The sequence below is a fragment of the Solanum stenotomum genome, chromosome 1 (genome assembly GCF_019186545.1).
Source record: "Solanum stenotomum isolate F172 chromosome 1, ASM1918654v1, whole genome shotgun sequence".
In the NCBI taxonomy this organism is placed as follows: Eukaryota; Viridiplantae; Streptophyta; class Magnoliopsida; order Solanales; family Solanaceae; genus Solanum; species Solanum stenotomum.
Window position 1 is genome coordinate 4,896,787 of NC_064282.1, and position 18,357 is coordinate 4,915,143.

The window sequence follows — 18,357 nt, forward strand, 5'->3', positions numbered from 1 at the left end:
CATATGTCACCTGAAGCTTGAAGCTACCAGGAAGTGCATATCTCACTATATTCGTCTCTAGAGGAAGAATGCACTTGACACTTCAACCCAGGAAGAAAAAATAAAAATGTCCATTTCACTTGACATAGGAAATATAATGGTTGCCTCTATGTTGCAAAAGTGGATCATTGAAGAGACAGGAAATTGGAAATTGGAAATTTTTGGGAGCTGAAAACACTCAGTAATGGTTAGAAATTGATTCACTTGCTAACTTCTCAGTTTTACAATAGTACACAGCTGCATGGAACTAAATGATTTATTTCATGAAAATATTTCATAGAAACCTCATCTTATTTCATAGAAACCTCATCTGTAAATGAAAAATGACATAAGAGCAAGTGCTTGTAAACAATATCTATCCATAATCTATGTAACTCTGACCCTTCCAAGGGACCAATTCTCCTAGAATACAAATCCCACAACACACATCTGACCGCTTCCCACAATATTCACATGCTTGTTCCTTTGGCAATTCTCATAGATACTTCATTCAGTCAGAAATCATGTCAAGAACCTCATCATTCAAATCAGACACAAAAGCCTGAAATTTCCACTTATCCATCTGGTAACAAGATTGATGACAAAGAGCTGTTTATTCAGAAGCAGAAGCACAGACCTTCTCAAGTAGCGTGGACCAATCTCCCCCAAGTATATGAGGATTAGTCTCCACTGCCACTCGGAAATCCAACATCCTACCATATGAGGATCTTGTTTGTCTTTTTGTATAATTTCCAGGAAATTGTCCATACCATCCAGGGAGTATTTGACCATTACGATATCTGACACGTTCATTTGTATGTCGAGATCCAGCCAGTCCTATGCAAGGTTCAATCAACCTTTTCAAAAATGCATCTAAGCTATTATTTAGCAGGTTAGCACAGTCCAATGATATGCCAAGCCCCTCCGACTCTAACTTCTGCTCCAAACGGCTTCTTAGCGATCTACTCTCAGGCAATTCTCTACAGCTTTGGCAAGTCTCCAGACGAAAGTTGTACACAGATCCACTATGGAGAGTTTTTCGAGCACCACCTACATTCACAGAAATTCCAAGAGGGGCAGTGACAAGGCTTCTGCTTTGAATTCCTGGACTTCCAACAAATTGTTCGACTTCTTCCCCATCTTCTACAGATGCAACTTCAACTGGAGGTCTGCTACCAAGGGAATGCAATTCTGTGGCACTTTGCTGTTCTTGTACCCTAGGTGCTGCTTCTTCACACGTAACAGGACTTTTCCCAAGTGGTCCAAGAGGACTTGGACGGTCCCGCAACCTTCTGTCCCTACTAACTGGAGACCTGGTTTTGCGAGGTGATGAGGGAAATGCATCACCATAGAGCGATTGTAGACAACTTCTTTGGTAACCGTTCCCAACTTTAATGCTGAGAGATTCTTCAGCTTTTTTAGGCCTTGGTGGTGGAACCTTACCCAAAGAGGCATTTTTCACTATGGATAGAAGGAGACGATTATGTAGGTGAATATTCTCTCTCCCAATAGTTCGAATGCACGACTTATCGAAGTCAACCTTGCTCAACTTTGAACTGAAAAATCTACTAAGCTCATCAAAGTACTTTTCAGCTCTCTGTTGCCCAATCTTCCTATAGATTAGATCCCTCAGCTCCAACGTATCGACTCGAGTATAATGGTGGTTGGTCACCATTTTCAATTGAACTTCCTAAACAATCAAAATAACCACACTTTCGTGAATTCCAGCAAAGAACATAAACAAATAACATCATTTACTCCCAACACCCAAATAAGCCCTAATTCCATCTACATTCTCCTAGATCGCATTGTTACAATTCAACTATTCAACAATTAGATCAAATAAAAGTAATTAAACCTTAATTAACAGAATCCAAGAATTAACAAGAACCCCAATTTAGCATTTTCCTCCTTTACTAGCTCCAAATTAAATATATCAAAAACCCCAATTTAGCAATTTCAAAGTAGAATTAACCTCATGAAGATTAAAAATAAGTAAAAACAAACCCCCAAATTGAGATTAAGCGATCGAAGGACAAACAGATGAAAATCTAAAATTAAAACATAATTAAGAAACCCTTTTGATGATTAAACCCCTAATTAACGAAATTAAAGTAAACAGAAACATTAGAAATAGGAATTGACCTGTGTGGGACGAAGACGACGTTGTAGGTGTTCACTCAAAGCTGTCTTTTTTAGTATTTGTTTTATTTTATTTGAGGAATGGCTTTTGCGATCTGTCTGTCTTTTGTAAACTATTTTTTTTTTGGTGTTTTTGTGTTTTATGAGTAATGAATATAAGCCAAACAGGAATAATTTTGTTCTCAGTTATAAGCCCTAATGTCACACGTGTGATTTTAATAATGGGCAAGTTTTATTAGGCTCTGTTTGGCTGATGCTGTATAAGGATTCCGTCAACAAATGGCGGCAACCGGAAAGTTTAGGCGCCGTATAAAATAAAAATGGTTTTTATGAATATTTGGACAAGTTTTTATATTTAATAATATCACTAAGATAAATAGTTTTATTTGGGTCAATATGTTGTTTACTTGCTTCAATTATATTCCAAATTCTACTATTTTTTTGCCCAAAAAAAAACTAGTCTATTTATGTAACTCACATTTCAAAGCTTCAACAACAATTATGATTTACTTACTAAAATTCCTTTGGTTTTTAGTAATATAATATAAAAACAAATCAACTTTTTAATACTATGTTCAGATAATAAATCAGATAAAATTTTAAAAATTCGCAGTGGTGTAATATTTTAACTCAATAATTGTTTGTAGGTAATGTGTCGAGTTAATTACTAGATATGGTATATCTTAATTAGTTTGAAATTTTTGTATGTATTTCTTCTAATATAATGGTAAAAAATGATTAAGACATCTTCAAATTCAGTTTTTGAATATTTTTGTTATTGATGTTTATGAATCTTGAATTATCTTTGGACTTAACGAGTCAGCAACAAAATACTTCATCACAAACACCTTCCCGATCCAGATCATTAGGTGATAAGTTTAGATATTTTTTTTTTATCAAAGCTAATGTTCTTCACGAAATAAGAAAAAGATACATTTAACAATGGTTTGGCATGTTATTCTAAGTACAACATGCAAATTTACCATTCCTTCCTTACATATTCTAAGCTATTTCAAAATGGAAAATTGAAGTCGATAAGGAAGCTCCATTTTCCCTTAATCCACCTCAGAGGAATTTTGAATGGATCTACCCACATTTCGCAAAAAATTATTACCACATATCTATATCTCGTTAAACAAAATTTAGCCCTTTTTCACACAAAAATATTATCTTAGTGAGTCGCTTCTATTTTCCTCAAGTTAGGTGTATATTTGTCCAAGTATTATTTTCTCATGAAAAAAATAGCTAAATATCAATTAATTATGAAGCTGTGACTTATTTTCAATTATTATTAGAGTAAATTTTAGGTTTAGTAAACATAAAAATCATAATTGTATGTTATAGCTATAGTTTGTATAATTGCACTCCATAGCAAATTTTATGTTTGCTATGGCTATTAATCTGTATATTTCGGTATACATATACATAAAAATTTGTATTTGTATATTTTGATATACTTATACATAAAAATCGGTCATGTCTTGATCTGTGTATTTCGGTAATCTGTATATTGATCTGTATACGAACTAAAACATAATAATTGTATATAAACAAAATTACTACATATATACGTAAAGAGATTATACAAACATGTCTTGTTATGTATAACTGTGTAAAATATGCAAACAACAAATTGAATTTGTATAAACAAACTAAACAATAGTAATTTTATATAAACAAAATTGTATAAAGGGAATTCATATATACTAATATACCTCTGAATGGGGCCCGCCAGATGGCAAAAAACATGGAATGTTTGCTGCGAATTACAAATAAAATAAACTATGGCTATAACATTTAATTTAAATTAATAGTTTGTTATTTCATATAATTTTCCGTTATTATTAGCCATGGTAAAATCCGCTATGGGAAATTATTTGGGCCTAATATTACATAATACGTGGGCCGAATAATGGGATTCAAATGGGCCAGTTGAAAACAAGATTACCAATATTTATCCCTTCCTTATTTCACTCCACAAATCTCTCCTTATTTTTAGTCGCAGAATCTTGGTGGTTATTTTCTCATTCACGTTTGAAATTCAAAATCAATCTCTTTTTTGTAGGTTAAGGATATTTTTAGACAAAAAAGTTTAAAATTGATATTTATGAATCTTTTACCTATTTTTAAAAATACTCCAAATTTTATAATAAAATAAGTGAACTTCAAATTTTCAACACTAAAACGTAAATTAGAAAAAAAAGAAGTAACAATAGTAGTTATTATTTGGTAATAATTAATATAATATTTGTAAATTTTCCATAATTTGAGTTGGTTATGGACTCTAACAACTAATCATTAATTGAAACTGATTAGGATTCTTGTATTATTATTTAATCTTCCCATTGTCTCATAATAATATTAATTTCAATTTCACCAAAATCTCATATAGTGTAATATTTTCCTCTTTTTTCAGATGTTTTTCATAATCAAACTTCTGTAATGGATTGTGTTTGTTCATGTATCTAATTGATAACTTAATTCTTATTTATTGTGATACATTTATAGATACACTTTATTTCAGTTACATACATCCTTCTTTCACAACGTTATTGTATCATATACATTATTATCAACTACAAAATGATACATTATGTAAGTTACACATATCTCTCAAGGCAAACAATACAATACTTATCAATTTAAACGAGATACATAAATAGTAATGTATCATGCACTATTTTTTTTAGATATGATACGTAAATTCGAATTTATACTAAATGTATCAATTACATAGCAATTACCACACGGTAATGTATTGATCTCAAATCTAACATCTCATGGGCAACAATTACTTACTTAATGTATCTAGTATAAATACAATACTTATCAATTTAGACGAGATACATAAATAGTAATGTATCATGCACTCATTTTTTAGATATGATACATATATTCAAATTTATACTAAATGTATCAATTACATAGCAACTACCACACAGTAGTGTATCGATCTCAAATCAAACAGCTTATGGGCAACAATTATTTATTTAATGTATCTAGTATAAATACAATACTTATCAATTTAAATAAGATACATAAATAGTAAAATGCTAAGTAGCAAAGATATTCATGATGTATCTTCTCAAATTTTTTGACAAAATCAAAATTGAAAGGATCTTCAATAAACTAGGAGAAGAATTTTGAATCTCAAATTTTTCAACAATTTTGATCAAAATTGAAAGGATCTTCACTAAACTGGAAGAAAAAAGAATCTTGAATCTCAAAATTTTGATAATCTTGAATCAAAATTAAAAGGATTTTCGATGAACTTGAAGATTCAAAAGGATATCGTTTGTCCAACAACAATTCCATCACTTTTTTTTCCTTCATAACTCACCTCGCTTACCCAAAATTTTGACAAAAGTTAAAGAATTATTATAATTAGAATCAATAAAATAGGGTTATGATGTACTTTACTCTTTACACTATGGAATTTATGTAAGTTATACATATTATTTCAATTTGTTGGCTTAAGAAAGAGGTAAGATATTATTAATTTCTTTCATCACTAGTTTGAAGTCATTAGCCTTCATAAAAAATGACACAAAGGTGGAGTTAGTAGATAGGGGGGACCCATGTTGAGTCTTTTAGGTGCTCGAACATCTATTAATCTCATATAAAATTATGTACATTTATTTATATAGAAATTTCAGAAAATAATATTAAATTAACTAGTGAGCATTCAAGTAATAAGTATTGAATTGGTGCAGTGATCAACTGATCATATGTGGTGCTCAATGTTCCTAATTACAATTATGTTTTTATGTCCGGAGTTCAATCCACACTCTAGCATTTTAAAAAAAAAATAAAAAAGGGAGAGAACCCTTTGCTTTAGACCTTAAAAAAATAATTAAAGTTGAATTTTAAGATTTTACTTTTACTTCAAAATAAAAAGGTTCAAATTTTTATATAAAAAATAAAGAAAGAAATTATCTACTTTTTAGACCAAAAAAATATAACTTTGAATTAAATAACTTAAATTTTTATATTAATAAATTAAGTTTCTACAACAAACATCTAAGGTAATGCATTGTGAACACATGACTAACATCTTACTTACTGTAATTATTTCTTGATTTTATATTACTACGTTAGGTTAACTAAAGACAAAAACAATTCCAAAATATATATTTTTAGGTGTGTATTTGAATATATTTGAGACATTTTATTACAATTTTATTTTAGATTACTAATTTTATTGAGATGCTCGTGCTAATATTATTGTCCCTAATTGAGCTACATATATTATTTTTCTTCCACGCTTAGTTTTCATTGTGGTGTGTGACATGCATGGCATGATTGCACCTTTTCCTTCAAAGCACCCTATTTACCAAAATTTCCATATAAATAATAGTTTAAGGCTATTCTGATCAAGTCCAGGTATGATTTGATCAGAAAGATGATTTGCAATTATCAAATATAGACAAAAAAAATATGTTCTGATGTCTTTTTATATATATATATTTCTATTATATAGAAATGTGATAAGGAGGATGACCAAGGGTAGTTCCGTAAATTAACAAAAAATCCAGCTTCAAGAAGTTGTACAATATGCAGAAAAAATGTTAAATTTCTGGAAAAAAATCATTCAAATTACAGTAAGCTGAAATGGCCACGTGGTTTACACCCATTGGAAAAGTTGTAAAAATTTTGTGTACGGGCCCAAGTATGTCTTCAAATGGTTATCAGCGATCACTCTTATCATAAGAGTTTTTCTAAAAAAATAACATTTAATATTATATATATTTTCTCTTGTACAATAAATATAAATTTACAATGAAATTAGTGTGATAAAAACAATACTTTTTTTATTTTTATTTGTTTGTTCTATTTTCACTTGATATAAAAATTTAAAAAAGAGTAAAGAAGACATTTTAATTTTATAGTCGTAAATCAAAAATATATTGAATGTATTAAAATACTCTTTAATTTTGTGGTATTAAAATGTCACATAAAAAGTTAAAATTAAAGAATTACTAAAAAGAAAAAAAGACATGTCTTAAGAAATAGACTTAAAAAAATGTAAGATAAACAAATTGAAATTGAGTGAGTAGCATATTAATTTGAGATGAAAGAATAAAAAATAGTAATTTATTAAATTATAATTTTTGATACATTATTTAATAGAGCATAAAAAGTACCACGACAAATTAGAGTAAAATTGGTCATAATTATACAAAACAAAACATCCAAACATCTTTTCTAAAATGCCAAGTGTATCCCAATATTGTGACATTTAATGTGGATTCCATATTTTTCTATCATAACAAGTAGTAATTTATTAAATTATAATTTTTAATTCATTAGTTAATAGAGCATAAAAAGTACCACGATAAATTAGAGTAAAATTGATCTTAATTATACAAAACAAAAACATCCAAACATCTTTTCTAAAATGCCAAGTGTATCCCAATATTGTGACATTTAATGTGGATTCCATATTTTTCTATCATAGTTATTCTTAAATATATGGAGTAATAATTAGTCTCATTTTAATGGTATATTAGTATAATTTTTTGTTCCATTTATGATGTCAATTTTTTTTGCAAATTTACTCTATTTTATCATGTTTACTAAAAATGACTATTTTTATTTAAATAGTAGTTTTTTAAAAATCAAAATATAAATCAATAAATAGTTATTACTATTATTGATTAATTGATCTTTATATAATCATGCGTATTTGATGGTTTATGATTATAAATATTTATTTATAAAAAGAATATAGATATATGTGATATATCAATGTGATTGATATATTTCAATGTTTTATTTATGAATTATGATTTGCTCATTTATAAAGATTGTATGAGAATTGAGAAATCAAAATAGTTTACACAATTCAAGCCTGATTTGTTTAAAATTAAAAATATTTTTATAAAGTATTAATAGAAGAAAACATCTTGATCATACATGCGTTTACTTTCCTTTCAGTAATTGATCATATTCAACACAATCATTAATCTATAGCCAATCATATATTAAAAGTTTATCATTTTCAAGATTTATTTCATTGCTTTCGAATTGGAAAACTTTTGTGAAGTTTGATATATGGTATAGAAATTAAGCTAACATTAGAATAACTAAGGGCAATATCAGTATTTCATATAATAAAGGCAAATTTGATATTTTATATTTATTTTAATAAAATAAATTATAAGTCGTAAAATAATCATATATGTGGCTACATTATCAAAATTTAAGATTTAAAATTTTAAAAAATATATACTATATGTACATGTGGCTCTATTTTCTAATACTAAAATTAAAATTCAAAAATATCTATGTACTATATACATATGGCCATATTTTCCTTCACATGTTATTATAAATTATAGGGATAAGGGTCTGAAAAATACCCCACTTTGGTAGAATTTGCTGTTGCGATACTAAACTTTTATGAGGACCTATTACCTCCATAGACTATTTAATACCGTATTTTAAACATATATATTTGTCCACGTGGACATAAAAGATAATGCAAAATTATAAATAGTAATGTGTCCACATGATATGATTTTTCATAAACCACACACAAGTTTGATATGATTTCTCTAAAAGTTACTTTTTAACACAAATAAATATATCCTTAGCTCAATCCTCATTTCAATCTCAACCTAAGTTTTCTCTACTCTCTCACCAAGTAAGTTCCTTTTCTTTTCTCTCCCTTTTATCTCTTTTACTTTTCGTTCTCACTAAATTATTAATTTTCAGTGAAATGGATAATTTCTAACTTTTCTTTAGAAAATCACTATTGTTACTTTAACATAATAGTGCAAATCTATCGAGCAATATATCTATTTAATATCATAGTATTATGGAATATGTTTAGGATTGTTCATATCACTAATATTATTATTATGAGTTAAAAAATTATAAGTCTAAAACAAATAAAAACAAACAGTTGTGGCGTGAGAACAAATGTCTTTAATGTAGGAAGACCTAAAGAAAATAATTAGTCATTTAAATAAGTAACCGGCCTTTGTATGAATGTCCTATATGATTTAACTTAGAATAAATAAATAGCAAAGTTTTGAGACATTTAGTGGACGGCGGATAATGTTTAATGCATTTATATGTATCATTGTATGTTTATTTTTCACAAATAATGTACGTTTGTTTATTTCATGTGAAGTTGTTAAACACATTAGTTTTCATATTATTCTTATTCTAAATATTCACTGTCAAAGCAAACAGAGGAGGCCGACTTCTTTATTCTCTTAAGGACTATCATAACAATGACATACGGAGCAATGCAAAAAAAAATCGGCTCAAATTTGTTCCTACTTCAATTTCTACTGTGAACACATGTAATATACAAATAAATTGGGACAACACTCACAAGGGCTATACGAGTACGTACTTCCTATTATATATATATATATAAGCATGATCAAAGACTTTACCGATAGAACATGCTTACGATTCAGACAAAATTAATGAACATGACAACCTAGAACAATTGCTATCCTTATAGATCTTAACATATTAGTGAAGTCCTCTATGAAAGCTATCCTCGACTTCTCTATGCTCGCAAAGCCACTACTAAAAGCACTATATTTTAACTATTATTTGTATCTAAAATGAGAATATGACTTAAGAATGACAGAAACAAAGCTCTTTAGCACACAATACTATCCAAGTAAAAAAATGTTGACGGTAAAAGACTACGCACAAAATGTGACATGATTATTTCAGCAAGTTCTTTTACCTACTAACACATTAGTTTTCAAATCATTCTTACTCTAAATATTCACCGCCAAAGCAAACAGAGAAGACTGACAAATCACATCACCCTTTCGTTCTCTTAAGGGCTATCATAACGACAACACACAGAGCAATGAAAATAAAATTTCAGCTCAAATTTGTTCATGTTTCAATTTCAACTGTAAACATATGTAAGATACAAACAAATTAGGACAATACTCACAAAGACTTTTCAAGTACGTATTTCTATTATGTATATTGTTTAGACATATATAAGTATGATGAAAGACTTTGCCGATAGAACATGTGTACGATTCAGATAAAATTATTGAACATGATTAAGCCTAGAATAGTTGCTCTTCTTATAGATCTTAACAAATTAGTGAAAGCCTATAATTTTTACTATTATGACAACATACTTATGAATACCAGTGTTTGCATAATCATTACACATCCATTTAGAGAAATATTATTCCTTCGAGGAAGTCTTTTTTTTATGACGTAATGAATTAATTGATATGAGGAAAATTTCAGTATACATATACGAAAAGAATATACTTTAGTTTCTACCTACCCAAATTTCACAAAATACCATTGCTGAAATATACGAGTCATTTCAGAAAATGAATGTCATCTAAATGACTGTTGAGTATGACTTTATAATAGAGCTTATTATGAGTTGCAGGTCGCTCTCTTGCAAGTGCTCATGTAGCTCCCTCTCCTTAAATCTCAAATTCTACCGGAGAGTACCGTAATTGAGCATAAGAGAAATTCTAATGACATACTTATCATGACATTTGTACTTCAAATTTTTTTTTATGTATTTATAAAAATAGTTTGACAATATTATTATAGATTATCTCGTTTTTATTGTATAGCAACAATATTTGTCTATGATAATCAAATTATAAAAGAAAATATCGTAATTGCTCTTTTAAAATTATACACGTTGGGCCTGTGCATAGCACAAACATTTCATATCTAGTATATATATATATTACAGTTCATTTAAACAGTTTTCAAAGTACAATTGGATGAGGGTTGCATAAGGTTTAATGCTAGGAAAAGAAAAATGATAATGATCTTTAAAAGCACATATTTTACTTATTTTTTTTATCATTCAAAATATATCGATCATCTTTTGTTAGTCTTTCGATCTTTTCAATACATAATTAATTTGGTGTTATAGACAGAATAATTGATCAGACATGATTCTCCAACTAAACTAATCGATTACAATGCATTCAAAATAAATAAAGAAAACTTCACGTTATACATATTGTTCGTAAAAAAGGCTCTTATGTACCCTAATGAAATAAGACTTTACCAGATAGTCAATTCATTTTGAAACTCTAAAGTGTTAGAAATTTGGGAGATTACTCTGTCCTAAATTCTAGCTTACGCCTTTATTTCTTGGTATCTTAGATATCTCATAAACTCTCGAGTATTCATAAAGAGATCATAATGTTGTTTTTCTCAAAGACAAAGTGATCAAGAGACGTTCTTCCTCAAGATCAACTAGAAAAATCAAAGTGATGTCTTGTGTTCTTGGTGATAAACAAGGTATGCTTCATCCTACATTCAAAAAAAACGTTACTAACGGTCCTCAAATCACAATGAAAATTAAGAGAAAAAAATCAAAAGAATATACAAAATTGTACTCCTAATCTTAATATATAGAATCACTCATTTTTACTTATTTTACAATTGCATTTTATTATATGCGCCTGGAAAAAAAAATTGCTGCAAACAACCAGAATTCAAGTTCCACTTATGCCCTAAAGCAAGTTAAAACGGATGGTGAATGAAATTTTCAATTCACTCTTATTTTTGAGCTTGGAATCAAAATCATTTCCACTCTTTGACTTAATAAAGCACTGAATAGTCGTCATACTATGAAATATCAGTGCACTTTTTAGTAAAAAGTATCGAATCCATAAAAAATTAACTTTATACTAAAATTTGGTGGAGAATTCCCTTTGTAAATCTAATTGGGCCTCCAGATTTCAAATCACATGGGCCGAAATATGGCATTCGAATGGGCCCGTTCAAAACAATTTTTGGGAATTTTACGTAAATCTCATATTGTTACGTCCTTATACATCAGGTTCCGGTTTCGGATACATCCCTCAATGTCCCAATACATCGCGTCTCGATTTCAGATGCATCACTCAACGTCTCGATACATCGCGTAAAGTGATGTATCCGACCGATACATTACGTAAATTGATGTATCCAAGAATCCGATACATCGCGTAAATTGATGTATCTAACCGATACATCACGTAAAGTGATGTATCCGAGAACAAGAGAGACACTGGGATTTTTGTAAGTTTTTCAAATGGCAGGAAATTTTAGAAATATGATAAAATAAGTGGTATATTTAAGTATTTTTTTCGCAATTGGGGTAATTTTTCGACAATTTGACTTATACGAGAATTATATGCACTTTAGTTAATGTTATACGAGAATTTCTTCAATAGTATCGCTACGCTATAAGTCTTGATTAAGCCCAAATTTTATTTATTATCATTGTTAAATCTTAGTTTCTTCCATCTTCTAAGCAAAACAACACTTCCTTTTTCTTTGTTTCTCTTTCTTTCGATGCATAATGCCATGTTAAATGTAGTAATTTTCTTAATTGAGTATGAGTAAATGCATCTCTTACAATAGTCAACAGATTATAATTTCGAAAAGTAGTGTCACAACTCACAATAAATTCAAAGTGTGGTGTTACAAGTTCAAATTAAGTAGCCTCTTAGATAGGTCACCAAATGTGTGTTTAGTCATGAACAATAAAGTGATGGTTGAACTTAATAATACCTACAACTTGGGGAAGAGTATTGTATATATTATCACTAGTCACTAGTCTTTAGTCAGCGTCAAGCTACAAGTAGTTTGTCTAATTAACCAAACTATATTAGTAGTACTAAAGTATTAATAAAACACATGTTCAAAGTACTTGGTTATAGTCTAGCTTTACCAAACACAGTCTCGTCAAGCATACCACATTAAACTTTCTTTAAATCTAAGTTATACTTAATGGCACCGTTAAGATGTCAATTATATTAAGCCATTTAATTTCCCTTTCTCATTCACTCTTTGGCCCACTTTCTTAATTCTACTATTAAACAATTAGATCTTGACTTAAACTTCGAGCTACAGGTTTGTTTGTTAATATAACAAATTTCTAGTTTCTAGTAATTTAGAATTGCTTAAATTGTCACGTTTTGGAAATTGCAGGAGAAAGAAGAAGCAAAGGACTAGCTAGCATAATGATTTCTCCTCATGACTTTGAAATTGGCCTATCTAATACTAGTACTTTAATTTACACAAATCTCCACTTGTATATATATATATATAGTTTTTTTTTTTTTTTTGGTCTAAGGTAAAGGAGGAGATTCTTTTTATAACTTTGATATTTGAAATAATTTATGTACACCTTAATTAATTTCTACGAGTTATCTGCTATCAACTTTCACTAACATACATATATAGATAACTATATCCATAATTTCAAAAAGTCAAGGAGAAGGGTTTGATAGTCTAATTTTAAAAGAGCCCACATTTTTATATTAAGAATATTACCATACCAAAATTATTTTGTGTCATTCTAAGGAAGTCAAACTCCTAATATGAATCTAGATTAACCAGGGACAAATACAGAAAAAACAAAAGAGGTTCAAATTGAGTAGGGGTAAACACATGCCCCTGACCGGTGTTATGCATATGTAGTCATTATTATCTCGTTTGCAAATATTTGAACATGCTTAATGAGTTATCAGTTCCTTAAATATTGAAATATAGAGAGCACTTCACTTTGTTTCTTGATTATAATTCTCCAGAATCAACCCTCAATATGCAAGATGCTTGATTATGATCAATGGAATCCAAAAATATTGTTTATGATAGCATTTTTGAGTCAGCTTGATGGGAGGATCTTAGTTTCTTGTTTAAAAAAACAGCAAAAAGTTAAAAGAGAGAAATAATTAAATTAAAGACATGAGTTTGTCCACAGTAATGTCTATTTGCTGTTCCCTTGTGACTCATCATATTTGTTGATGCAGTACTTACTAATAATAGTATACTATTTTCTTTAACTCCAATTTCTGGCACCTTATAATCGTTATCAAATTCAGAGCCATGAGTATCCCAAGCAATATATATTCGTATTAATTTATCTACCATGAAATGCATTAAGTAATCTCCGTTTCAATTTATTATTGATCTATTTTGATTTGTAATGGAATTTAAGAAAAAAAAATTAAAATTTGTGATCTACAAGCACTACAACAAAAATAACTTTTAGCGGCAATAAATAGACACAATAATAAAGAGTGCTAAATCTTTACAGGCATTAGTTAAATGTCATTAGATTCAATGTCGCTAAAACCTTTAAGGACATATACAAAGAGTGTTAATTACCGCTAAAAATATATAGTTAGAGGCAATTGCTAATTAATTGTCACTAAACATGTTTTTTTGATGTAGTGAAGTAAGATACATCAAATGTAATAAAAATATTTTTTAATCTTGTGATCTTAAACATGTCATATGAAAAATTGAAAATAAAAAATTGTTAAAAAAATCACTCTTTTTTAAATGGATTAAAAAAAGGGATCAAATGTACTTAGTAACATTAATAAAAAAAACAGAAGGAAATAAAACAATCTAATTTTGTTGTTAAGTGGCAGTGAGTTTGGAGAAGAAGTAAATAGACAAATTTTTAAGATGCATGCATGAAAAACAAAGATATCTGAATACATTCAGAGATACACACGTGCATTCCCATATTTTTATGTCTATAATAATTTTTGGATTCAATTTATTTCCTCAGACACATTGTAATTAAAAATTATACTCTACAGTACAGTTTAATTTGCTACAAATTAAAAGTTTACTTGAATATCCACTTAATTCAAGCGTGACAATATATAATTGTTGGCATGAACTCAAACTCCAACGTGAATATCAGACCTCGAGGATAAACTAAAAAAAAAAAGGTTTGAATTTGAATGATGTTAATTATATGAAATTAACCCATCATTTATTGTGTTGCCCTACTTGCTCCAACTTTCACCTTGATCATCTCTTTCTTATTAAAAGACAGAAGCATATCATATATAGGAAATAAATAAAGTCACGGGTGAACATAAATTCAAAAAAAATAAAACTGAATACTTCTTTGGACATGAAAATTCTGACAATATAATATATGTGAATGTTTGGCAACAAATGGATCTGTTTTAAATTATTACGTATTTTGATGTAATATGAGACACACACATTATTCATGAACCTGCTACGTACCTACACTGGTTGGTTTTACATAATTAACTCAAAACATATGATTCTTGACTATTTTTTCTTTTTATAGTTATTTATAATAATAATAATAAAAGGCGTGAAATGATTTCTCATGATCATTATTTATAAATTAAATAAAAGAAAATATTATTTACAGATCAATTGTAAAGAAAAAAAACATTTTATATATGACTATAAAATTAAATCAAATCTCCCAAATAATGTTATACGTGGCCTAGAGACTAATCCCCAAAATATTTTTATGGTTTAGAGTACTACTGGTACAACATCAAATACTATGGGTGTGTTTCACACGAAGAAAAGTGTATTTTTAGAAAGTTTTTTTGAAAAATATAATTTTTTAGTGATTAGTTAATACTCATAAGAAAATATTATATATCCCGAGAGCATTTCCGTATAATATGAGAAAAATACAATAATAATATCGGACTTGAAAAATACTATTGAGATCGTAGTCGGATTAAGGTCGGGATCGAGAGTGGGGTTCCGGGTACATACTAATTAATTTATACATATTTATGTACTTTAAGATTTGCAATCATTTACTTCTTGAAATAATAATAATAACTACTTAATTAGCCGTAAAAAAGGAAACGGGTATAGCCTTGTTAGCCAAAAGTTTTCTTGGATCAAGTTTAAATAGTTGGGTCAAAATGAACCACATAATTAATGGGGTATAAACCACCCACCCATCCTTTTTTTTTTTTTTTACATAACTTCGATTTTGTATATTTAAGTTTGGACTGAACTATAACTCATTGAGTTGCTCTAATTTCACTTCTATTCTAATAAAATTTGTTTTGACACAATAATTTAATAGATTATTTCGAGTTATCAACTAGTTAAGTTAATGATCAACTCAAACGAGTCATAACTCAACTCGTTTAAATATTAGATAGGGTATTGAATAATTTAAGGCGAAGGAAACTAAGTGAAGGAACAAGGAGAGAAGCAAAATGCGGCAAAAGCAAGGGAAATATTATATATTTTTAAGACATAAAATAGAAGAAATAATGAGTGGGACGGAGCATCTTATTACTAGGGCGCTGGAACTAGCAAGAACTTTTTCGATTATTAATATTTAACCAAAAAAAATAAAATAGTTTGAAGCATATATATATTATTAGAACCTTTTAGTTTGCAAAGATTACAAGGCAAGAGTACCCATTACTTACTACTTCTTCCTTTCCCATCCTCAAGGTAATCTTTTATACTCCTACTATCTCAAGTTTGGAATGTATTGTGATTAATACCATCCATAAAATTAAATTTTATGTAAGTCATGCACTACTAAAAACATAGGTTTTCGTACCCCAAATCAGTAAAAAAAAAGTGTGCCATAAGACATGATTTTTCCACTCATTTCTAAACCAGTTCAATGAGAAGATGCATGGGGAAAATATATTCTTGTTGAAATAGTGACAATTTTTCCGAAGGAAAAACATTCATGCTATTTTATCTTTTCTCACTGATTCAATCGAAAAATTTATTTGAATAACCAAACATTTTTCAATGGGGAAATAGTGCTCTTATTAGTAATGGTAGAGACGAATTCAGAATTTTGAGTTTAATTATATATTCTGAATTTAAAAAAAGACAACTTAGAATTCTAGTTACATCCCTAAGTAGTGCTACAATTTGCTTTGTAGGTGAGTTTGAGTGTATATTACTATGGTGGTTTTGATGTTTTAATTGATTACTATGTCAAACATGAAACTATATTAGAAAGTTTGTAAACGTGAATCAATTATGTATGTTAAACAAGATGTATGTTTTTTTTTTGAAGATAAACATATTTTTTTAGTATTGTGGTAGATGTTCCATTCATAAAGCTAGGGAGGAAACTTAGATGGATCATCATATATTATATAGAAAAAAGAATGGAATGTTTAGTGAAAAAGACATTTGATCCATATGAACAACTTTAGACAGACACAATTGACACTCAACTTAAAAAGTTGGCATACACTTATTTCTGATATACACAAACTATATACTATGTACTTTATTACTCTCTACAGTGTTGGAACTTCACTAAATTTAGCAATGCTCACATGCAAATAAAACACACAAATTTAATGCCTATATGAATTGTATCCATCCATGTCATTATTGTCTTACTTTAAAATATTTAAGTTATATATATTTTTAGTGTGCATATTAACCTTATAATAAACAAATATTTATTGTTGTAAATCAATTTAATCATATTATGCAAATAATCTATATATATGTCGACTTTGTATAATAATTGAACTCTTTAAAACCCCATTCTAGTTATCTTTGCTCAAATTATAGATTCCTTGGCCTGTTGCCTCTAATTACTATTAGCTGCTAATTTTTTAAGCATTTCTTGTTTAAGGGCCTACTTAATAGTCAAACTATGAAATTTGTGTAATATTAGTTAACCTATATAAATAGCCTTGCTGCCCAACAAAATTATAGGTAGTTAATTAATTAAAAAAGTAACTAAAAGAAGATGACCAAGATTAGTATGACCCCTAGGAACAAATGGAATCTACTAGCTAGGGCTTTAACTTTTCAACTATTTTGAGCTGTCCAAATTTCTAATATTATGGAGATATATGTTATTTAACTTCATAGTATAGTATAACTGAGGGAACTAGGAAGTAGGGTATATAAAGATTCTTAATTTTGATTTTTTTTTTTTTAGAATTGATTTGACACCCAAGCCTTAACAGAAGTATAATATGTCTTTCTTATTTGAAATAATAAGTATAAATAGTTTAATTTGTCATATAGCAAAAAAATATAATTTCCATGTTTGTCCAAAAAATAAAAACCAATGGTGCAAATTTTGTATATAAGGTTATTTAGATTTTAGATCTATAAAGAAAGATCAACAACTAGAGTTAGAAATAGTTGAATGGTTATGGTCTAGTAGACTACTTGTCCAATGTTGATCAAAATTTTCAATTTATCTTAATAGAGTTATAGTATTTTTTTATATTGAAATATAACTCAATTATGTTTATATTTGAAAACAAAATAACTAAAAAGAAAAAGTAGATCACTATTTCAACATTTCACTTATACTTATATTTTTTCTTCTTTCTATATATGTGTGATGTTCTATGTGCATTATTTAAAATCGAATTTATCATTATTAACGTTTTTTTTCTTAACTTTTTTTTATAT

General features: G+C 28.5%; 2 protein-coding genes across 3 annotated transcripts in view; one reads left to right on the top strand and one right to left on the bottom strand.

Moving 5' to 3' along the window:
* LOC125842790 (uncharacterized) overlaps nt 1-18,357 on the top strand; it is a 176,072-nt gene that overhangs the window by 27,443 nt on the left and 130,272 nt on the right. The gene's annotated exons all lie outside the window — the stretch shown is intronic.
* Nucleotides 222-2,308, bottom strand: LOC125842920 (uncharacterized). Its single transcript, XM_049522219.1, has 2 exons — nt 2,164-2,308; nt 222-1,708 (listed from the first exon to the last, which is right to left on the bottom strand). Exon 2 carries the CDS (start codon nt 1,691-1,693, stop codon nt 632-634), a length of 1,062 nt encoding a protein of 353 aa, XP_049378176.1. The 5' UTR covers nt 1,694-1,708; nt 2,164-2,308; the 3' UTR covers nt 222-631.

Bases quoted from the DNA above. Each gene is read 5' to 3' on its own strand.
- LOC125842920 (XM_049522219.1), bottom strand. From the start codon at position 1,693: ATGGTGACCAACCACCATTATACTCGAGTCGATACGTTGGAGCTGAGG.